Source organism: Staurois parvus, unplaced genomic scaffold, assembly GCF_062004578.1.
Source record: "Staurois parvus isolate SC_StPar_1 unplaced genomic scaffold, SC_StPar_1.0 ptg000425l, whole genome shotgun sequence".
Classification (NCBI taxonomy): domain Eukaryota; kingdom Metazoa; phylum Chordata; class Amphibia; order Anura; family Ranidae; genus Staurois; species Staurois parvus.
Genome location: NW_028318221.1, coordinates 1,852,869 through 1,877,918, shown reverse-complemented (window position 1 = coordinate 1,877,918; position 25,050 = coordinate 1,852,869). Strand labels below are relative to the sequence as shown.

Genomic DNA, 25,050 nt, shown 5'->3' with positions numbered 1-25,050 from the left:
TTTGTACCATGCCATTTGGTGTAGGCAAACATACTGCATTTGGGACCTGTGTTTAGGGTGTCGTTAGCTTCGCACTGACACCTGCTGCAGATTGCAAGGACAGTGCAATTTGAATGAGGTGCGGGAAACCAGCACAGAATGCAGGTTTCCAGTACTTTTAGAACAGAATGGGATGTGTGGAATCATCCTGGTCTAGTTACATAATCTCATCCTTGGTGGCTGGAAGGCTTCATAAATGTTTATCCTTTTATTTACATGGCTAAAGGTGTGAATTGTCAAAAGGCTGACTGTAGAAATGTTAAATCAGCATTGTATGTGGAAGACAGATGTTGTTGAAGGCCCCCCCCCACCCCTGTTTGATGGTTGTCCCAGTTTGACCTAAATTGCCTCTTTTCACACCTTCTACAAACCAGTTGTCCACATTGTTCAAAATGTGCACCTAATGTTCTTTGAAAAGAATGTCACTTTTCCTTAATGGCTAACTTCAACTTTAGCAACCTGTTACATGTTATACCCATTTTTAGGGTGTAGCATGCAGCTAAGCACCTCCCAACCCCAGAGCGCCTGCACAACCACGTCATTCATTCTGTGGGATCTGTTGACTAACCAAAGTCCCATTTGCCACCCCGGCAACCTGACTTGCAGTTCTCAATGTAAAATGTTCAGTGGACTCTCGGCACACTCATGGTCCATTTACACTTCCTCCAGCTCTCCAACTGAAAGCCTGAAACAGAGGTACCGGAAGAGTTTGCAGCTGGACATTGCACCCGCGATCCAGTAATCACGGGTGCAATGCTTTGCAGCCTCCTGTGTCTGTATAAAAAAAAAAAAGCTTTTTCTTTACGTGTTATGAAGATTCTTCACCCAATGGCCTCACCTCCTTTATAGGCCTCCTTCGCATGGGTGCACTTAATTCTACACTCATGTGACAGCCATGCTAACCCACACACACGATGCCTATGTTTTAGTGCATCCATTTGCAGCCAATCCCTTTCATGTCAATTGGGATGCAGTGCGGCTGCATGGACACAGCTACTGCTCCAAATTTGACATCGGTGTGGGTGCGGGTGTGTCCCCCTGAACACATAAGTGTGATTTCGAGGATGTACACCTACACGAATGTCAGATTGGGAGCAGCATCTTTGTCTGTGCAGCTGCTGTATCTCAGTTGACATGAATAGGACTGCCTACCCAGGCATGCATGGTACACTTTGTGCAGGCAATCACGGCCTTTACACTGAGTATGCCTGTGTGAATAAGGCCCTTACCATTCTGTAGCGTTGAACAATATTGCAGAAAGTGCAGAGGGGTCATTTATATTGTCAGTACAGTCATGACCCACCATAAATGTCTGCAATGACATATTCTATTAAGTGGTAGTTAGGCACCTAGCTTTTCACAGGTTCACTGGTTGCTGTAGGAATATGGAGATTTTGAATGGACCCCCTAGAAATTTGCCAAGCTCTAGAGTTTGCCCAGCACTGTAATCTAATCTTGCAGCAATTGTTTTCTTGCGGAAGGGGTGGTCATGCCACTGAGATGAATACTCTTTTGTAATAGGTTTAGCAACAGAGCACTTGCATGATAAACGGGGCAGTTTCAAGCTATGTTTGCTGAACCAGTCATCCTTGGGGCTCATGGGCTAGGATTTCCCCCGTGCAGGTTTGATGAGCCCCTTTCTAGCTGCAGACTAAATATTTGGTGTGATACCTCAGCCTGATGGTACTACGGCAACATATCCAGAGTGTTGCAGCCTCTGCTGCTGCTATTTGTGCTGCTTGTTCCAGGGACACTGACATAGGCGTCAAAGCATTCATTTAATGGGTTGTGAATAAGTTGCATTATCTTCATACACAGTACTGGACCTTTATTTTACAAGCTGAACAGTAAGCATTGCTGGATGCCATGTAATGTGTGGGAACATCTTCGATCTTCCTCCCCTTTTTAAAAGTTGTAAAAGTCAGCACTTATAGCAACTGCAGTTACCTAGTAGTACTCACTCTGCTTAAAATCTGCAAGGGTAAAAAAAAAGTTGCTTTTACATGCACATTTCCCTGTGTTTTAGCCCTTTTAAAGACCGTGCATGTACAGAAAATACAAAATCTGAAATTGGAAGGTCTGTTGTTGGCCCTGAACTATAGATTTGTGCAGTCTAGGGGGAGGAATTTTGTTGTTCCTAGGAAGAATTAAGAGGGCTGATTGGACTGTAGAATGCACAGGACCACTATGGATTGCAGACAGAACAGATTTTGTTTTTCTCTTACTGAACATATATATCAATACTTTTTTTTTTTAAAATGGTATATTTAAAGTGTTCCTAAAGCCAGGACCCTGCATTCACTATATCTAGACTCCCACAGTACACAGAACATGGAAATGCAATCATCTCATTTCAAATTTCTCATCAGCAGTTAGCAGTCTTGTGTCCACCCGAGCACTGCTTAAAGCTTGTGGGAGGAGTTTTCATTTTGCTCTAGGAGGGTGCAGATCTCCTGACCTCTATCTGGAGAGTACTGATTGGCCCTGTGCTGCACTCTCCCAAGAAAGGTGGGAGATAAGAGGGGGACACTGGAAGAAGGGGAGGATCAGAGAAATCAGGATCAAACAGCAGTTTTACACAATGCTGAGGATTAACCCTTTAGATTCCACAGTGAGTATAACAAGCATGCTTTACTGCATATACAGACTGATTTTACTGTTGTGGGTTTAGTAACACTTTAAAAGACCAAAAGGGAGCAAATATGAGAGGTTCATTGTGAGTTTACATTATTCAAACATTGCTTATCAATGCAACAGGCAAGCCTACTAGTTCTGGACATTCTTTGCCTCCCTTTCTTGGATGTTTCACGTTCAGAAAATAAATTATGCTAGGAATATAAAATGCCCACAAATAGCTGGGTGCAGGGACACCAGTAGTGACGAAAATGGACCATGTCTTTGCAATGTGTGTGTCTGTGTAATCTCTATATATTCACCTTCATTTTTAATTGGTGTGTTTTTTCATTTTTTCTTCTTTTTTTTTTTTTCCTTTTTTTTTCTTTCCCCCCCTCCCAACTTTAGGATATCATACTTTTAAAATTGGGATGAGTATGAATCCACAACAGAGAATGGCAGCAGTGGGCACCGACAAAGAATTAAGTGATCTTTTGGATTTTAGCATGGTAAGCAGAATGTGTGTGTGTGCGTTTTTTTTTTGTTTGTTTTTTTTTTTTTTCTTCAAAAGTTACAAACCAAAAATATTAAGCAATATTTAACAGTTTCAACTTGATGTTAGCCAGAGGAAGTGTGTGGAATCTTCAGCTTCCCAAACTGCAGTTGAAGGATGCTTTACTGACTTCAAGAAAGCTGCTCAAAGCTGCCCAAAGGCTTCTGCAAAAGCTTTTTAAAGGTTTATCGCAGACCTGTGCACTGTCCTGTATAAATTTTGTTGTGCTGGATGACCTGTGTTGATTTCAGGCAGGCGAAGTGCATGTCATCGTGGCTACAGGACATGACCTGTGTAAAAGGATGTAAAAGTTTTGTTCTTGTTATGGTATTTGTGCCTTGTACAATTTTAGAAAATTTATAAATACTATCTTTAGAATAAAAAAATGTCATCACAACGGTTGGGGCACACTGTAGATTAGCTTTTTGTGTATGCATTGCAAACAGTTGGTGATAGCACCTTAGTCACTATGTGCTGTGATCATGTTAGGTGGTGGTGCCGTTTCGTAATTCATTCATGGGACAAATCTGTCAGAGGTAAACGGTATAACTGTTAGTGGACCTTCGATGCTAGCTGGGTGTTGGGATTTCAGGCTTTCCATAAGGAAACTGTGAGGTTGTAATACACAAAAAGCACAGTCAGCGGAACAGCACATCCTTAATGCAGAAGAACAACATTTTCCATACCTGATCAGATGCAGTTTGCGCTGACTTGAACTTTGCATGTAGCTAGCTATGTAGGCTGCAGACAAACCTTTTCATGACTGTGGCAGAAGAGTCTCTTGTTGCACTGTGCAATTGTTTTAGATGCTCTTTAAGCCCTTGGCCTCCGGAAGGTTTTCCCCCCCCTTCATGACCTTCATTATTTGCTATTCAGCACTATGCTACTTTAACTGACAATTGCTCAGTGATGCAACACTGTACCGAAATTAAATTTATATAATTTTTTTTTTTCACACAAATAGAGCTGTCTTTTGGTAGTATTTAATCTCCATTAGGTTTTATATAAACAAAAATAGACTAAGGAAAAAAATAAATATATTTTTTACTTTCTATTATAAAACTTACCCAATCAAAAAAATCTAATTTATTCATACATGTAGGCCAGAATGTATTCTTCTAAATGTCTTTGGTTAAAAATAAAATCCCATTAAGTGTACATTTGAGAGGTTTGTGTGAAAGTTATAGCGTCTACAAACTATGGTGTGTGTGTGTGTGTGTATATATACTGGAAATTACACAGCTATGATGCTATATTGGTAATAGTGGGGATCGGCGACTTAGTGTAGTGGGCAATCTGGCGTTAACAGACCCTCACTGAGAGGTACGCGAACTGACATTGTCAGTAATAGTGACACTAATACAGTGATCAAATATAATGTACACTGTAACTGTAGTAATGACACTGGCTGGGAAGGGGTCAAAATCAAGGGGTTAACTGTGTGCCTAACAAGTGTAAAACCTGCTGACATCGCACTGTAGCCAGTGAGCTCACGGGTCAGCAGGGAGCATGTGCATGCACTCCCTGAACCTGGAAGAAGCTGGATCATGTACATGTACATGATCCAGCCTTGCTGTGACACCCACACACAGTAAATGTACTGTGGGTAAGCAGCAAGTAATGAAACAATTACATTGTTTTCTGTACACTTTGTGATTGAATATGTACAGGGCAGCCATATTTTCTCAGTACATAGGCAGACTCCGCTTCCCCTTCCTCTTTCATGAATCCAATCAAAAACTGCTCCTCCCACCTAACTGACACAAAAAATTCAAATAGATTAAAAGCCCCCCACACCCTTACCTTCTCAGTGCTTTCCTGTCCGTCAGGATAAGATGTGAAAAGATTACATTTGTCAGCCTGGTTGTTTGTTTGGGGGTTTTTTTTTTCCTGGGCTACTCGTGCAAGTTTATTTTAGTTTAGGTGAAGGTGCATAATTTTGGCTGCAGGGGCCCTAAACGTGTACCCCTTTGTCCACTCTCTAAGGTGAGGATGGGATGAGGCAGGTTCCCCTCTGCCTCTTCATAGAAGATACCGTGCCTCCATCTTGTTGGGCTGAGTGCCTGGACACTGGGTGCAGGATTCAGCTGGCCAAACACATGCAACTTCCTGTGCTTGGAACATAAAACACCTGGCAGTTCTAAAATTTTCATCAGTTTGCTTTAGATGATGATGGGATATGTGGATGTGACATCATAGTTGATGCATTTGTTTCCTAGTGAATCTGTCCAGAAACCAGAACCTGCAAGGGTGCTGGGCATATATTTCCTCCTAGTCAGTATCATGAGAAGAAAGGGCGCCTCTCGCCAGCCCAGTGAATTAGTATGTAGATGAATGTGGCTTCAGCCAGCGCTGCTCAAGCCACGCCCCCCTGACGTTTTGCTCCGCTCACCAGAGGTTGGTCACAGAGGACCAAGGCCTGGTGAGCCGGGGTGAAACATGTCAGGGGGGCATGGCTGGAGCAGCGCTGGCAGAGGCCACATTAATCTAATCTACATAAGATGGGTTGGGTTGGTGAGGGTTGCCTTTTTGTTCTCTTTGATAATGCTCTGGTGCACTGATGCCAGCTGCAGCTGGCAGGGACAGCTCTTAGAGCAGCACTGCAAGTTTCCTTTGGATCCTCCTAGTCAGTGCTATATAGTCTGAAGGGCTGGAGGTCCATACTCTGCAGGAGATTTGTAGGAGAGCCATTCTGCTATATGTCTGAACCTGCATAGATGGTGCAGAACCAGTGAAGCCAACAGCTGCTTATACCCAGCTCATTGGTGAGCAGCTGGTAAAGTTCACTTTTTATGCAAAAAAAATTAATGAACAAAATGTCTTTGGACACTTGTGTATTTAGTCTGGTCTTAAGAGCAGGTGTGCAGGCTCAGCATTTAGGTCCAAAGTTAGACCAGATTTAGGTTCTGAACCCTTGGAAGTCAGTGTTAACCACTTACCTGCCTCCATACATCTTTGAACAGCAAAGTGATAGATGCTTGGCTGCCTGCTAATGCCTGTGAAATCACCCTTGGCCACCTGCTGTGCCTGTTAATGATTGTGATTCAAGCTGCCCTTGGATGGCTGGGTTTACAGATACTCCCAAGAAATGAATAGGCTTTCTGCGCCATCCTAATGGCACAGAAAACTGTCTGAAGTGGTGTGCGCTACATTAACAGAGTGAATAATTTTTCCAGGGCTATCTATGCCAATTTTTGTTTCAGCATGAAATGAAATCTAGTGCAGGGCTGCACCAAATTAAGGTAAGGAATACGAACGTTTTTTCCATATAGAAAACTGGTGCAGATTTCCACTAGAAGCAGCCTTGACGTAGGGATTGTGAGCTGTCCACAGACAGCTCACATCCCCCTCTCTGCCCATGCAGTGTTTACACAGCTTGAGCAGAGACTGCACATGGTTAACACCCACCTCCTCCCTCTGCGCCAAGTTTGTGGACAGAATGGCTGTGAGATCAGATCATGCAGCTTCAGCTTTGTTTTTTGTCCTGTGTGCTGTGCCTGTCAATAGTGTCCGAACCTAGAACAAATTGCTTCTAATTAACAAAGGGTCTTGCGTCCCATCTGTTAGGAGCAGCATCTGCTCCGTTTTCTAAATTTAGTGCAAATTTGCACAACTCTTTTATTTACCCCCACTGTGTGCAGAGCCAATTCAAGTAGTAGTACTGTGAGTTCACTGTAATGACTAAGTACAGTAATAATCAGACACAGCCTCAGTTACACAGACCACAAATATTTTAATAGAAAGAAAGAAAATGATTTGTCCAAACCACACAAGCCTTTTTTTTTTTTTTTTTTTTTTTGTTTTGCCTATTTTCCATTTTCCATATATTGGCTTTTTAAAATGACAAATGCAGTCACATAGAGGTTGGATAAAAAGTTTAGTGCAGCATAACAACTTTGGCAGTAACATGGTATATTTTGTATAGAGATGTACATATCAGACCAAAAAGAGGGACAACTGAGGTTGCACAGGGGACGGAGGGATTTGGTCTCAAATGAGGGACAGTTGGATCCATGCCCTCCTCTCCTGTATATCTAATCTCCATGCTGTCTCTGCAGTAACCTGTGTATTAATACTTTCACCCCCTTTACATCTGTTCATTAACCATTTCATCTCCATCCTCCCACTGTATATGGCATATATTTTAACCCCTTTTCCACCACTGCCTTCTATGTTTGACCTGTGAATTTTAGGGCTCATGCCTCATGGCTTTAATAGGTTTTTTTTTTTTTTATGTCTAGCATAATTTGTTTGCATTTACCCACACATTTGTATTTAGCGTATTTTCCGAAAGCGTAAGTTCCGCAATTGGAAAATACATTGAACCTGCATGCACGGGTAATTGTCGATACAAAAAAAAAAAATCATCAGCGCTTACAAGAGCATGGCCACATATAGCCATTCACTTGTATGGCAGAGTATACCTGACCCTTGAGTCTCTCTAGGCGTGGGGATGCACTAGGGATTTACATTAGGCATATAAAATGCCTGTTAAAGCTCTGAATGATCTATTTATGTACCTAGCTCACCATTACCAAGCTCCTTGTTTTAACTCCCTTAAAATAAGCATGTTTCTTCATTTACAGAAAATTGTGGAAGAACATGAGATCATCCTGGGGTGTCTACTTTCCAAAAAGAGATCATTTGGGGGATTTTGTTTATGGTCCTGTCACTATTTATTTGCTTTCTTTTTAAACAAGTGGTAACATTTTTATTTAGGTTCTGTTTTGCAGGAACAAGTCTCAGTTAAAATATCACAGAAATTGAAAAATGACCTGGTAATGGAGTATTACAGGCTAGTAATTGGTTCAGTTGAAGCTAAATATTAATAAAACTTATCCATCAAAATTTTTGTTTTGCCCCTTATTGATGAATTTTTAGGGGCTTGTTCAGATGTGTGGTCAGGGGGCAGTAAAAACAGGCAATAAAGCCAAAGTTTACCATGTACCTAAACAGACATGCAACTGTTGAGGGCTTTACACGTGGCTACAACCACAGCAAAAGCAAAACTGTGCCGCATACAGTAGGCATTAAATTCAGTGGGGTTGCAACACTGTGGTTCGGTCTTTTTAGGGTTAAAACAGATGGTTAGGAGGTGACATATCTCCTCCCAGCTGCCCATCAACCACACTCTGAAAAGCTATCTACCAAACATCGCTTTTCAGATGGGTGGCAAGGTTTGCTGCATGTGAGAACGAGCCTTCAGTGTGCCGGTTATATATCACTCTTGCTCTACTGAGACACAGGTGGGAGTGAAGGTAGTTTGTAGCTTTGTTCCACCTGTATCCTTTTTTTTTGTTTCCCTTCACCAGTCTTTGTGTATCCTTTTACTTGATAGGAAGAAGGCATTGGTTTAGGGCTTTGACCTGTAACACAAGTTCCAGAAGTTGAAATGCTATGATACTATTTTACTTGACTGCAGCTTATTTTATGTCATTGACATTTTATTGCCATGTATTTGGTGAAGGCTATTGTGAGGCTGCAAAACACCTTGGCTGCAGCTTAGGTCTACTCTTTGCATTACATCTGGAGGTCTGTTTAGGGCAGTATGTGTTGTTTTGTACTAATGTGTAATGTTTTAAATCCTGTAGTCTTTATGTGAAGCAAAGAGTTTTTGTACCAGCAATGAAAAGGCCAGGCTGCAGGCATTGAATACATGTTTAGTATGTTATATAACTCACAATTTCTTTTTTTTTTCCCTTTTCACTGGAATTTAAAAGTCCTATTGGAAAACCATCACTTCTCCATAATCCCTCGCATGGGAAGGGGGGTTCGGTACTGAGGACAGCTGAAAGTAAACAAAGCTTGAATATACCCTGACCTCTACATTTAGGTCTCAATTGGCTTTAAAAAAAAAAAAAAAATGTTGCTTTTACAGGCATTACATGCCAGACATATCTATTGTTTGGGTGTTAATGCATTGCAGTGACCAGAATGAGTAGATGTTTTGGCCAATGGAATCCATTAGCTCTCAAACACTTGATGCACCTAAACACGTGTGTACAATGTGGCATTCACAGTGTTTTTTTTTTTTTTTTTTTTAAAGCAGCTCTTCTCCTGCTAGGTGTCCAGAGGGGCTAAACAGACTACCTGTGTGCATGAGCCCTAATAGCGAAAAACAAATCTCCTGGCCGGCCACACTACCAAACAGACCTATGTTATCACTCTCATTAACACCATCTCACTCAGTCCCAATAAACTCTTTTCTACGTTTAACTCTCTACTGCGTCCTTCTTTACCTCCACTCACTGCCCAGGAGATTGCTAATCACTTCAAAAATAAGCTTGATACAATTCGTGATGAGATCTCCACTGTGCAGATATCTCCCTCACCCTATACTCCTTGTCCACCTGCACAATCTATACTTCCCTTATTTATCCCAGCTACTATATCTGAGCTTGGTAAACTTTTTTCTAAAGCCCACCTGTCCTCTGGACCCTGTTCCCTCGCAAATGCTAGTCACCCTCTGGATCTATCCTTCTTTAACTCATAGTAATATAAGAAGAAAAAGAGAACAGTAGATGGAGACCCACAATAAGGTCTCTCCTCTTGCTAGTAGGATTTATTGGTGCCACACCGCTTAATAATAAGACCCTGAAAAATACATAACCTAAACTAGAAAAATCGAATGGAATTTTAAAGGCACCATACCACAAAATTAAATACTCGAAGGATATAACAACTACAGCTTTATTGATAAAATTCAGTTCCACCTATGAGTGCTGACTTTCAGTGCCCACCAGTGATGCCTGTCCATGCTTATCAGTGCAGCCTATCAGTGTCCATCACTCATTCGTGCACATCAGTGAAGGAGAAAAATTACTTATTTACAAAATTATAACAAACCAAGAAAAATTTTTTTTTTTTTCACAATTTTCAGACTTTTTTAGTTTAGCAAAAAATAAAAACCCCAGTGGTGATTAAATACCACCAAAAGAAAGCACTATCTGTCTCAAAAAAGTTATTTGGGTACAGTATTGCATGACTGTGCAATTGTCATTCAAAGTGCCCGGTCGGCAAGTGGTTAAAGTGTCCCAGGGCATTACAAACTACACCCCTACTCCCCAAACTAGTTTATATATTAAAACCTTGAAAATGGTACAAGAAAGAAAGGAGAGACAAAGCATATACTATATCCCTAAAAAGACTCAATACTGTGTCATATATTTAAATGATTTCAAAGCATTATATGTTTAATCCTGATTATCCCCTAAAAAGGGGAAAACATAATATGTGGGTCAATTTATAGATGTCATTTGAGTGCATACCGCATCGGACAAGGTACTTGTATGGTCCATAAAGCCCCAAGCAGAAAAGGGTCGCTCTGACCTCAGTATAAAGAAAACAATCCTTTGTCTAGTGATAACAGTCCTCTCCAGTAATATAGCATTGAAATAAGGCCTCAGTTCCCGGGTCTTAAATAGCAGACTAGGCTGCCAAGTTTTCAGGCGTTTACGCCATACGCGCATGCTCTGCAATGTCATCGACATTGCGCCAATGCGTCACGCACTACGTCGCCTGACTTGGCATAGTCGTGGCCATCTTGAAGTCCATTCAGGATGAGAAAATACTAGACAACAAATCGGCCACCATACATACTAGACAAGGAGAGAAAGGAATTAACAAGACAAAAGCTATCCAGATCCAATATCTATACATATATCAAGGACACAGTGTTATAAAAATGTGCGTTCATGATTCCAAGCACCTTCCTCAAAGTCAATTTTGATCACCACACCATCTAACTTTTACAATGTACTATTTAGGTAACCACAAACGTAAATTTTTTTTCTTCTGATTTTCAATATATATATATTTATTTAGATTTGTTGCATTTTGTTTTCTTTGTATAATTTTGTATGTACTTTTAAAAACTTTTGTACTTTTATTATTATTGTTAATCAAGTTACGTGTTTGTGGTTACCTACCTGTCCAATATCTATTTGATAACACTGTGTCCTTGATATATGTATAGATATTGGATCTGGCTAGCTTTTGTTTTCTGGCTTATTAATTCCTTTCTCTCCTTGTCCGGTATTTATGGTGGCTGATTTGTTGTCTAGTAGTTTGTCTTCCTAAATGGACTTCTTTAAGATGGTTGCGACTATGCGAAGGGTGTCATGGCGCTCGATGCATTGACACAGTGCATCACGACGTCACACATGTACATCGATGACGTTGCCGCGCATGCGCCATATGGTGGAAACGCCGGCAACTTGGCGGCCTAGTCTGCTATTTAAGACCTGGGAACTGAGGCATATTCCAGGAGAGGACTGTTATCACTAGACAAAGGATTGGTTTATTTTTATTGATGTCAGAGCGACCTTTTTCTGCTTGGGGCTTTTTGGACCATATAAGTACCTTGTCCGATTCAGTATGTACTCAAGTGACATCTATAAATGGACCCACGTATTATTATCTTTTCCCCTTTTTCTCTTTTTTTAGGGGATAGTCAGGATTAAACATATAATGCTTTGAAATAATTTAAATTATATGACACCGTATTATTATTATACAGTATTTATATAGCGCCAAAAAGTTTGCTCAGCGCTGTACATTATAGTGGGGGACAGTACATATAACACTACAATACATGAGGGGTTCGAGGGCCCTGCTCCTTGGAGTTTACAATCTAGGATGATTAAGTTGAGTCTTTTTAGGGATATAGTATATGCTTTGTCTCCCTTTCTTTGTTGTCCCATTTTCAGGGTTTTAATATATAACTAGTTTGGGGAGTAGGGGTGTAGTTTGTAATGCCCTGGGACACTTTTTTTTTTAAACATCTTGATCTTTTTGATAATTTTTCAGCTTCCTATTGTGGGTTTGTAATTCTGTCCAATTGGCGGACATCTACATTTTTGATTGAGGGACCTCTTCCACCTCTGTCTGGATCCAATGCTCATGTTTTCCACTGGCCTCCTACAAAGTAATTGATGTTGCTAATGGGTATATGTTAATAGAGTGTTTGTTAGATTCATTATTACTTTTTCAATTTTTGTTCAATATTTATCTGTCTTTCTTTGGCCTATTTTTTGTAAAATTGTAAACTTTGTCTCCCTGAAGAAGCAGGCTCCTTCCCGTGAAACGCTTCGGAGAAACAAAGTATCAGCTTGGAACGATTATGCCAGTTATGATATTCATGCTATCAAAGGCCATATTCTGCAATTTTATATATTGATTTTGTCTGTTAAGCAATACATGCTTTTTAAGATGAATGTGTTCTCTGCTGAACTTTACCACACTGTGGTTTGAATTTTATCCATAAAGCTGTAGTTATATTCTTTAACTCATATCTTCAATCTCTCCCTTTTCTACTGGCATCTTCCCCAACTCTCTAAAACATGTGCTAGTCACCCCCATGCTTAAAAATGCCTCACTGGACCCCGCCAATCATAGCAGCCTAAGACCGATCTCCTTACTCCTTTTTGCCTCCTAATTCCTTGAACATCTAGTCTACAACCTGCTGAGCTGCCACCTTATTGAGAATAACCTTCTCGATCCCCTCCAGTCTGGATTTCGCCCACAACACTCCACAGAAACTGCTCTCCTAAAACTCACAGACTACTTGCTAACCACTAAAACCAATGGTCACTATTCTGTACTCTTGCTCTTGGACCTCTCTCCGCTGCCTTTGACACAGTGGACCACCCCCTCCTCAAAAAACTCAGTTTACTTAGTCTCCGTGACTGTACTCTCCGTTGGTCTGAATCTTGCCTATCTCATCGCACCTTCAGTGTCACTTACAACTCTACTTCCTCCTCTTCTACTCCTTTTACTGTCGGGGACCCCCAAGGTTCTGTCCTTGGACCTATTCTCGATCTACACTTCTTCCTTGGGTCAACTGACAGCTTCCCATGGTTTCCAATACCATTTCTATTCTGATGACACACAAATCCTCCCCCCCTTCTCTCTCCCCCCTTCTCCCCCCCTTCTCTCTCCCCCCTTCTCCCCTCTCCCCCCTCCCCCTCTCTCTCCCCCACCCTCTCTCCCCTCTCTCTCCCCCACCCTCTCTCTCCTCCCCTCCCCCACCCTCTCTCTCTCCCCTCCCCTCCCCCACCCTCTCTCCCCTCCCTACCCCCCCCCCTCTCTCTCTCCCCTCCCTACCCCCTCTCTCTCTCCCCTCCCTACCCCCTCTCTCTCTCCCCTCCCTACCCCCCCCTCTCTCTCTCTCTCTCCCCTCCCTACCCCCCCTCTCTCTCTCTCCCCTCCCACCCCCCCTCTCTCTCTCTCCCCTCCCACCCCCCCCTCTCTCCCCTCCCACCCCCCCCCTCTCTCCCCTCCCCCTCTCTCCCCACATATCAGCGATTTACTAACAGACATATCAGACTGGATGTCACACCGCTTCCTAAAACTCTATCTAAAATGGAGTCCATAATATTTCCTCCCCCACGTGCCTCTTCCCCTGATTTCTCAGTCAGGATCAATAGCACCACTATCAACCCATCCCTGCATGCAAGGGTGCTAGGGGTAACCCTGGATTCTGAACTATCCTTTCAGGCCCACATCCAATCCCTGTCCAAATAATGCCGCCTCAACCTCCGCAACATTTCAGGAATACGCCCTTTTTTAACCAATGATGCCACAAAGCTCCTAATTCACTCCCTGGTAATCTCTCGCCTCGACTACTGCAACTCCCTCCTCATTGGCTTACCTTTACATAGGCTATCCACCCTCCAGTTAATCATGAATACTGCTGCCAGGCTCATCCACGTTACCAACTGTTCAGTGTCTGCTACCCCTCTTGGCCAATCTCTCCACTGGCTTCCACTATCCCAATGAATACAATTAAAAATACTAACAACAACTTACAAAGCCATCCAAAACTCTGCCACCAGCTACATCACCAACCTGGTCTCAAAATATCAACCAAACCGCTCTCTTCGATCCTCCCAAGACCTTCTGCTCTCTAGTTCCCGTATCACCTCCTCTCATGCTGTCCTTCAGGGCTTCTCCCATCCTATGGAACTCCCTACCCCAATCTGTCTGGCTATCTCCTAATCTATCCACCTTTTAGATCAGCGGTTCTCAACCTGGGGGTCGAACGACCATTTCCCAGGGGTCGCCTAAGACCATCGGAAAACACATATTTCCGATGGTCTTAGGAACCGAGACACCGCTGCTGTCTCCGGCGATGTGTGGGCGGGATGATATGCTGCCCCTGTCACCGCCTCCTCGCCGCTGATTGGCCACCGGAACTGTAGCTCAGGAGAGGCACACAGGCGGCCAATCACCGGCGAGAAGGTGGAGCTTGGAGAGGAGGAGCCGCGCGGCAGCGCGCGGAGATCGAAGAAGATCGAGGGAGCTGCAGGAACGAGTGAAGAGAGAGGCCAGAGAAGGAAGACAGCTGACAGGTAAGTGCAAATTTTGCTGCTGCAGCCAGGTATGCAGGCTGTAGATGGGAGAGGGAGAGAGCGAGCCCAGGCTGGAGCAGGAGTCAGCAAGGTAAGTATCATTGGTGTCAGTGGAAGGGATAGTGCCCCATCATTTGTGTCACTAATACCAACGATGGGGCACTATTCCTCCCCCCACTGACACCAACGATGGGGCACTATTCCTCCCCCCACTGACACCAACGATGGGGCGCTATTCCTCCCCCCACTGACACCAACGATGGGGCGCTATTCCTCCCCCCACTGACACCAACGATGGGGCGCTATTCCTCCCCCCACTGACACCAACGATGGGGCGCTATTCCTCCCCCCACTGACACCAACGATGGGGCGCTATTCCTCCCCCCACTGACACCAACGATGGGGCGCTATTCCTCCCCCCACTGACACCAACGATGGGGCGCTATTCCTCCCCCCACTGACACCAACGATGGGGCGCTATTCCTCCCCCCACTGACACCAACGATGGGGCGCTATTCCTCCCCCCACTGACACCAACGATGGGGCGCTATTCCTCCCCCCACTGACACCAACGATGGGGCGCTATTCCTCCCCCCACTGACACCAACGATGGGGCGCTATTCCTCCCCCCACTGACACCAACGATGGGGCGCTATTCCTCCCCCCACTGACACCAACGATGGGGCGCTATTCCTCCCCCCACTGACACCAACGATGGGGCGCTATTCCTCCCCCCACTGACACCAACGATGGGGCGCTATTCCTCCCCCCACTGACACCAACGATGGGGCGCTATTCCTCCCCCCACTGACACCAACGATGGGGCGCTATTCCTCCCCCCACTGACACCAACGATGGGGCGCTATTCCTCCCCCCACTGACACCAACGATGGGGCGCTATTCCTCCCCCCACTGACACCAACGATGGGGCGCTATTCCTCCCCCCACTGACACCAACGATGGGGCGCTATTCCTCCCCCCACTGACACCAACGATGGGGCGCTATTCCTCCCCCCACTGACACCAACGATGGGGCGCTATTCCTCCCCCCACTGACACCAACGATGGGGCGCTATTCCTCCCCCCACTGACACCAACGATGGGGCGCTATTCCTCCCCCCACTGACACCAACGATGGGGCGCTATTCCTCCCCCCACTGACACCAACGATGGGGCGCTATTCCTCCCCCCACTGACACCAACGATGGGGCGCTATTCCTCCCCCCACTGACACCAACGATGGGGCGCTATTCCTCCCCCCACTGACACCAACGATGGGGCGCTATTCCTCCCCCCACTGACACCAACGATGGGGCGCTATTCCTCCCCCCACTGACACCAACGATGGGGCGCTATTCCTCCCCCCACTGACACCAACGATGGGGCGCTATTCCTCCCCCCACTGACACCAACGATGGGGCGCTATTCCTCCCCCCACTGACACCAACGATGGGGCGCTATTCCTCCCCCCACTGACACCAACGATGGGGCGCTATTCCTCCCCCCACTGACACCAACGATGGGGCGCTATTCCTCCCCCCACTGACACCAACGATGGGGCGCTATTCCTCCCCCCACTGACACCAACGATGGGGCGCTATTCCTCCCCCCACTGACACCAACGATGGGGCGCTATTCCTCCCCCCACTGACACCAACGATGGGGCGCTATTCCTCCCCCCACTGACACCAACGATGGGGCGCTATTCCTCCCCCCACTGACACCAACGATGGGGCGCTATTCCTCCCCCCACTGACACCAACGATGGGGCGCTATTCCTCCCCCCACTGACACCAACGATGGGGCGCTATTCCTCCCCCCACTGACACCAACGATGGGGCGCTATTCCTCCCCCCACTGACACCAACGATGGGGCGCTATTCCTCCCCCCACTGACACCAACGATGGGGCGCTATTCCTCCCCCCACTGACACCAACGATGGGGCGCTATTCCTCCCCCCACTGACACCAACGATGGGGCGCTAGTCCTCCCCCCACTGACACCAACGATGGGGCGCTAGTCCTCCCCCCACTGACACCAACGATGGGGCGCTAGTCCTCCCCCCACTGACACCAACGATGGGGCGCTAGTCCTCCCCCCACTGACACCAACGATGGGGCGCTAGTCCTCCCCCCACTGACACCAACGATGGGGCGCTAGTCCTCCCACTGCAAAATTACAGTTATGAAGTAGCAATGAAAATAATTTTATGGTTGGGGGTCACCACAACATGAGGAACTGTATTAAGGGGTCGCGGCATTAGAAAGGTTGAGAACCACTGTTTTAGATGATCCCTGAAAACCTTTAAAGAAGCCTATCCTGCTTCTACCTAGTAAACTGCATCTTATTTCCTCCATCATTTCCCCCCCCCCCCCACAGCTTTGACCTTTTTGTATCACTCAACCCTTCTTCCTAGATTGTAAGCTCTAACGAGCAGGGCCCTCCGTTTCCTCTTGTACCAAATTGTATTGTAACTTTCTAAAGCACTGCGCATACTGTTGGCGCTATATAAATCCTGTATAATAATAACCTAGGAACAGACCATTTTTAAAGGGCCCTACTGCCAATAATGTGCTGGAACCTCTATATTGTTAGTGTATATGAAGTCTTGCACTGATGTGATTACCTTCAGCATAGGCCTCAGGTGTGCAAAGTTTGTTTATTAGTACACTGCAAGTTTTATAGGTGTGTGTGTGTGGGGGGGGGAGTTTAGTTTTGCAAGTGCAATACTTGTTTAACCACCTCCCGCCCGCCATATAGTAATATGATGGACACAAGGTGGTTCTCTAGTTCTGGGAGGACATCATATGACATCCTCCCATTCTCGCCGCGCATGCGTGGCTCAGGGAGCACGCAGCGTGGTAATCGGCGGTGCGCTGTGTCCCTCGGACACAGCGGATCACCGATCACGGAAAGAACCGAAGATGTTGGCTCGGTCATGTGATCAGCTGTGTCCAATCACAGCTGATCACGTGTAAACAGGGAAATGCCGGTTATCAGCATTTCTCTCCTCTCGAGCTGTCACACTGACAGCTCAGGAGGAGAGCCGGTAATCTGCTTTCCGCGGAGGGGACATGTACACTGATCATCAGGGCACTGATGATCGGTGTGCCCTGATGATCAGTGTAGCCCCAGCAGTGCCACATATCAGTGCCTACCAGTGCACATCCATGCCACATATCAGTGCCCATCTGAGTTACCTTTCATTGTCACCCGTCAGTGCTGCCTAACAGTGCCAGTCAGTGTCGCATATCAGTGCTGCATTTCAGTGCCCATCAGTGATGCCTGTCAATGCCCATCAGTGCCACCTACCAGTGCCTCCTCCTCAGTGCCACCTATCAGTGTCCATCAGTGAAGCCTATCAGTGCCCATCACTGCAGCCTCATTAGCGCACATCCGTGAAGGAGAAAATTTACAAAATTTTATAACAAAAACTAAAACTTTTTTTTTTCTTCAAAATTTTCAGTGGTTTTTGGTTTGTTTAAGAAAAAATAAAAAACCCAGAGGTGATTAAATACCACCAAAATAAAGCTCTATCTGTCACAAAAAAATTACAAAAATTTCATATGGGTACAATGTTGCATGACCGCGCAATTGTCACTCAAAGTGCGACAGCGCTGAAAGCTGGAAATTGGCCTGGGCAGGAAGGGGGTATAAGTGCCCTGTGTAGGCTAGTGGTTAAAAGGCACAGAACAGGAGCTGGGATGGTTGGTAACCCTGTGTAGTCTCTGCTTGTGTTGTGTAATCACTGCGCGGGCAGAGGGAGGGATGTGATCGGTCTATGGACAGCTCACATTCTGTTTGATAAAGGTGATAAAGGTCACGCCTGGCAGGAATCTTCAGCCCTCTTCTATATTGAAAACTGCTGTATTCCCTCTTTAGGCTATTTTCACACAGGAGTTTTTGAAGCGTTTTTGCGTTAAAAAAAAAAAAGCACCTGAAAAGCTCAAGAAAACTGTTTCCCTATGTATGTGAATGTATATCTATGTTTTCACACCGAGGCGTTGCGTTTGCTGTGCGGTGTAAAAACTTCTGCTTGCAACATCTTTAGGGCATGTTTTGGGAGTTAAAAAAAAAAAAAAAAAAAAAAAAAGGCCAAAAAACGCCTCTTTCCTTTTGAAATCAATGGAAAACGCCTCTGAGAAGCGTTTTTGGTGCAGTTTTAAGTCATGTGTCCTTTACAAAATGCGGTAAAAATGGCTATGCGTTTTTGTGGCAGATCAGTGTGAAAGTAGCCTTAAGTCTACTTTCACACTGATCCGCCGCAAAAATGCATAGGCATTTTTGCCACACTTTCTGAGCGTTTTTACAGGATACATGACTTAAAAATGTGCACTTGAAACGCTTTTCAGGCGTTTTTCATTGATTTCAATGGGAAGAGGCGTTTTTTTTGTGTTTTTTTTTTTTTTTTTTTTTTTTTTTTTACTCGCCTATCCAAAGATGCTGCAAGCAGGAGTTTTTACATTGCACTGCTTGCGCAACGCCTTAGTGTGAAGTCCTACATAGATGTACATTCACAGTCACTGGGAAGCTTGCGCTTTTCAGGTGCTTTTTTTTTTTTTTTTTTTTTTTTTTTTTTAACCAAAAAAACGCTTCAAAAACTCCTCAGTGTGAAAGTGTCCTTAACCATTTCGGACACTTTCGCCCCCTTCCTGCCCAGGCCAATTTTCAGCTTTCAGTGCTATCACACTTGTGCGGTCATGCACCACTGTACCCATATGAATTTTTTAGCATGTTTTTGAGACTGATAAATCTTTATTTTGTTGGTATTTATTCACCACTGAGATTTTTATTTTTTGTCTATATAAAGGAAAGTCCACAAATTTTGAAAAAAGTGTTTTTCTTCTAAAATTTGGCAAATCTTTTTTCATAAATATTGGCCAAAATGTATTCAGCTTAGTTTTTAGTAAAAAGAAAAAATAACCCAGATTAATTTATAACCAAAATTTATAATTTTTCTAAAAACATTTTTTTATATTATTATTTATATATATTTTTTAACATTTTGTCACCCTAGCAGTACAGTGTCACTATAGAGACACTGTACTACTTTTTTTTTTTTTTTTTTTTTACACTGAATGCTTTTACAGCCTTTATGGGTATAAAAGCAATCATTTCTATTTCTCTCTGGCTACATTCTTGCAGCCATTGAGAAATACTGTGCGAGCTGTGATTGGTCACAGTTTGTCACATGGTAGAAGGCTGTTGTGAATAGCCTTGTACCGTGTGATCTCTGTGATCATTCACAGATTTCACATGTAGTAAGCAATTATGTCAGGAAGTGACATCTTGTTTACTACTGCTCATGTGATCACTGATTGGCCAATCAGTGATCACATAAATTGGGACCTCACACAGAGGTCCCGTACAACGATCGGTGTTCCTCCCAGACACAGTTGGCACCAGATCGCGGTGCCGAGCGTGCACAGGCAGTGAATGTGGGTGATGTTTATAGACATAGTCCAGACAGGAAGTGGTTAATGGGCTGCAGATTTGCTGTGAAATAGACACTGGCATAGATAGACCTGAAATGGGTCTGTCTGCAGTGGTAATGTGGGGCATGCCACTTCTGACAATTTCCTGTGCCATTATAATGATTTTACTCCTTGGAGCAAGCATACATGACTCTGGGGTCAGTTTGTTTAAATACATGCATTATTTTTGCTATTCCTGGATATGTACAGGGTAACACGTTGATACAGTTTTTATGTTATAACATTGTTATTTTATACTGCATTGTTAATATAGCAAGTCATCCCTTTTCTCTTTCCTATGGGAAAGGAACACTGGAACATGTGCAATGGCAGGCTAATTTCATGCATAAATGGTTTTGCATAGTGATGTAGTTAGTAGGAAGTTGGTGTTATGCTGGCCATACACACAGAATTTTTTTCAAGTTGAAAGAAAAAAAAAAAAAAAAAACCTCTCCATCCAGCTATTGTATTTTTACAGCTGGCCTCAGCAGCTATGAAAATATTCGAACAGTTCCTGCATCTGATTGGATGCAGCTGTTGTTTGACCGACAGTTCTCTGATCAGGAACACGCTGATATTTTGCTCTGTGCATGGCCAGCTTTAGTCATCACTTGCTCCTAGATCTCTGACATTGCATATATGTATAGCTGTAAATGAATTTGATTACTTCATGTCCACATTACAGTTCAGTCTGCATACTTTGTAGCTATACAAATATCTCTGCTGTTTTCTAATACATTTTAGACATCGCATGGTGGCACAGCTTTTTAGCTTGCCCTGAAAAGTATGTAGGTGGGTCTATAAACTGTACTTTGAATATCCTCGCATTTATTAATTCTAATATTCTGCTCCTGCAAGAGCAAAGACAACATATTGGCAGATTCTGAAGCAGCCCAAATACTTTTGTCAGGTATCCAAACAGATACATTAAATTGAAAGATTCTAGATATAAGCCTTTTTCTTAACAGACGGAATGGGCCTGTTTGGTTTGCAGTTCTTTCTGTAAGAATGATTTCGGGGTGGTTTCTAAGAGAAAAAAACAAACAAAACTGCAGTGGACTAGACAGAATAGTCATATTAACATAAGATTGCCAGTTTAAAGTAACACTGAAGACAAAACATCCAGAAGTATTGAATTCAGGAACACTTCACAGTCTACACAAAACTTAATTTGCCATACGTTTCTCTGTTTGCAGGTTTTTCTATAGCAGTGTAATATTTTATAGCACTGTCTTTACACAGGGCACGGATTGTCCAATAACCTCGTTCTCAAAGACCATGCTGCATGTCCTTATTCATTTCTTTTTATATACTGTATTTTGTGGCCATTATGATGTAATGCAAAAAAAATGGCATTCACACAATTTGTGTCTGACATGAGCAACTTTGAGATCTTCATCCAATAACTGTATAGTGTAAAGCCAGCCATGCACTGGAGGGTTTTTTTTCCTCTAGCTAGCTAGTCTAAATGAAGAAGGGGGAAAAACAAATTGCTTCATCCAGCTCAACTGGCTGAATTTCCATTATTGTCTGACCAGCTTAACTGGCTGTTGTGCTTTTTTTTTTTTTTGTTTTGTTTTTTTTCCAGGCAGACAGTGTATTGATCATATTGTTTGAAACTGGTCAGTCCTGTGTATTTGAGGGATGATTATATTATCATGGTCATTTGCAGCGTAAATGTTAAATAATATTTAAACATTAAGCCCTGGTTCACACTGAATGTGGCTTTGAAATCACACCCAGAACTATGCTTGAAGTAGTGTGATTACAAAGCCGCTGGTCAGTCGGATTTCACGTGTGGATTGCCTGATTTCTATTCGACGTCATGCACAGATGTCTATCCAAGTCACATGTGAAATTGCCAAAAGTAGTGCAGGAACCTTTTTTCAAAGTCGGAGTCGCACCGCAAAGTCGGTATTGTTTGTTGTACATGGCTTTTGGATGCACCTCACTGATACAAGGTTAGGCACTGGCAAGCATATACCATTCCAGGACAAGGCAATAGCCGCGGGGTTTTATATATGCATGCCAAAAGAGCCATACATTCTGAACTACACGATCACAAAGATCTGTGATCAAGGGGTAACACAGTAAAAGTGGCCTTGAGAATATGACACTGAAAACAGACCCTGCCCATTTTATTTGCCAAGCAGCTGAATACCAAAAGCATTTCCTGCACATTAAATCCTGTAGCATCAGTCACAGAAAATAATTTACCCCCGTTCACACCAATGCGATTTGACAGTTCAAAGTCACTTGATTAGTCACACCCTTTTTCTGCCTATTGAACCATTCAAATCTATGCTTTTTTGACCTGATGCATTTTTGGAAAGGGTCAGGGACTTTTCTAAACGCAAAATGTTGCATTTTTCAGTAGACTTCAATGGAAATGCTGTAGAAGACGCATGTAGTGCATTTTTGCCGCGGTTTCATGCATTTGCCACATTTTACATTTTTTAATCTGCCCAGCAACAAGTTGGCCAAATTGAAAAAAAAAAATTCAAAAAATAGTATCAAAAATGGACATGCAAAAACACAAAATGCATGGCAAAACGGACACAACGCAAACTGCATTGGTGTGAACCAGACCTGAAATGCATTGAAACCCATCAAAAAAGCACACGTGTTGTGTTTTGATGTGGTTTTTTTTAGTCACATGACCTATGAAAAATGCACCCTAAACATGGTAAAATCACGCATTTTTAGCGGCCATTATCTGCACCTTTTTTTCCTTTTTTTGGCCGATACATTTCAGCCGTCGATATATCCATGCATCCCCACTATTATCGAATCAGTTTGGATCATTCGTTTCATTCGGATGCTTTAACCACTTGCCTACCAGGCACTTATACCCCCTTCCTGCCCAGGCCAATTTCAGCTTTCAGCGCTGTCGCACGTTGACAATTGCGCGGTCATGCAACACTGTACCCATATGAAATTTTTAGCATTTTTTTCACACAAATTTTGGTGGTATTTACCCGCCCCTGGATGGGTTTTTTTTTGCGCTATAAACAAAAAAAGAGCAAAAAATTTTGAAAAAAAAGGTTTTCTTTGTTTCTAATATAAAATTTTGCAAACAGGTAATTTTTCTCCTTCACTGATTTCCGTTGATGAGGCTGCACTGATAGGCGGCACTGATGGGCACCGATCATCAGGGCACTGATCATCAGTGCCCCGATCTGTGTCGATCCCTCCTCTGACAACTGCCGGTTCTCGGCAGTACTTTCCTCACTCTGTGACAGCGTGAGCCAAGTGCAGCCGATAACCGGCAATTGCATTTCCTGGTGATCAGTGTGTCATTGGATATGGCTGATCACGTGGTAAAAGGCCGCTGTGATTGGCCTTTTATCATACGATGTGATCAGATGTGTCCGTAGGACAAGGAGATTGCCGGGGGCGTGCCCCCTGGGGCGCGCAGGAGAGAGCGTTCTGGGAGGACGTCATGACGCCCACCCAGAACTGGCTGGCCGCAGTGAAGCTGTCGTTTGGCTATCTGCGGTCGGCAAGTGGTTAAACATCTGAACGAAACAAATGAATTTTGTGGTTTTGTTAAAATTTATATTGGATTCTGTTGTAATTCAGAAATTCAGACATCCGAATCTGTGAATAACAAAAAGTTTGTTCAAATTTTGATTTGGAACGAAACAAACCACACATGTCTAGAGATTATGTAATATATTCTTTCCTGTTCAATTTGCAAGAGGTTCTCCCCAGATCTTGAGTGAGGTGAATCTCTACTGATGACCATCTTACAATTGAGTGCCAGCAAAAATACTTTGTTTTTTTTTCCTTACACATTCACGCACATAATTGGATATTGTTTACGGTTTTGAAATGTTATCTCATTCATTGAGCTTTAGGGAAAATTCCCTTGCAAAGTGAAAAAAGGGATGTACAGTGGCTAAATTACCATAGTAGCACTAGGGTCGTTGGTTTGAATACCAACCATGGCAATACCTGCATGTTCTCTCTGTGCCTACAACCATTTTCTCCTACTCTCCAAAGACATTGATTGGCTCCTGTCTAAATTGGCCCTAGTATGTGTAGGTATAAATCTGAGTTAGAGACCATAGATTGTAAGCTCCCTGAGGGCAGGGACTGATGTGAATGTACAATATATACTGTATATAAAGCACTGCGTAAATTGATGGGTCTGTATAAGTACCTGAAATAGCCTTTTTGCCTTTAGTAAAATAATATTGCGAACAGAATAAGGGTGGACCAGCGAGCGCTAAAACGATGAAAATATAAGCAGCCGATACACTAAAAGGAAACCTTAAAACCTCTCAAACATACAAAATAAGAAAATATGCAGCGCTAATGAGCAATATACGTATATATAGAGAATGGATCCGAGGCTGACCGCAGCCTCAAATAAATCCAAAATAAAGTCCAAAGAAATTAATGTTCAATTATAACATGTGAGACAAAAACGGTGACTTTGTTACTCCCAGTGAGGTGTAAACCAGGTATCGTGCAGGAAATATAAGAAATGCGCACTCACCAGATGCGCGATATGAAAGCGCAATAATTAAAACCAGAGGTCCCCTCTTGTCCTATGAAAGGTGCAGCTCACACTGGGCAGGCTTTCTCACAGTAATGGCGCCTTTAGAGGTCTTCTCTACTGGTGGGGGCTGCGGTGGGGGTCAGCACAAATGCGTCACTCTCCTCTGGGCCTCAGGGTAGTCACCATAGAATCCTGGGGGATTAAATGCTCGGCGTGGTGCAGAAAATAGTGGCCATAGTGTAGTAGGTCAAATTCTCAGGTATTTTTTATTAATAATGAATCAAAATGGTAAACATACATTAAAAACTTGGAGGCCTTCGCCAATATACAAAATAGATGTAGGCATACAGTGAAAACTGTTCAGATCACTAACCAACTGGATAGTTATGGGGGCCACTGGACCTCCTTGATCCGGTGGCGTGACGTCTCAGGCGTGTATGGCTCCTCCTTGACGCATGCACACCTAGTGCATTTTCAAAAGGGGTGATGCCATAGGGGCCTGGACATCAATG

The 25,050-nt window shown here is 43.6% G+C and overlaps 1 protein-coding gene across 6 annotated transcripts in view; it reads left to right on the top strand.

The window, feature by feature from the left end:
• TCF3 (transcription factor 3) overlaps window positions 1-25,050 on the top strand; it is a 143,240-nt gene that overhangs the window by 32,792 nt on the left and 85,398 nt on the right. For 5 of the 6 annotated variants that reach the window (XM_089687420.1, XM_089687424.1, XM_089687422.1 and 2 more), the window contains exon 2: window positions 3,061-3,161. The exons of the other annotated variant lie outside the window; for it this stretch is intronic. In XM_089687420.1, the coding sequence (XP_089543546.1) occupies window positions 3,084-3,161 (78 nt within the window). In that variant the 5' untranslated portion in view covers window positions 3,061-3,083. The remainder of the gene's footprint in view (window positions 1-3,060; window positions 3,162-25,050) is intronic. 6 annotated transcript variants of the gene reach the window in all.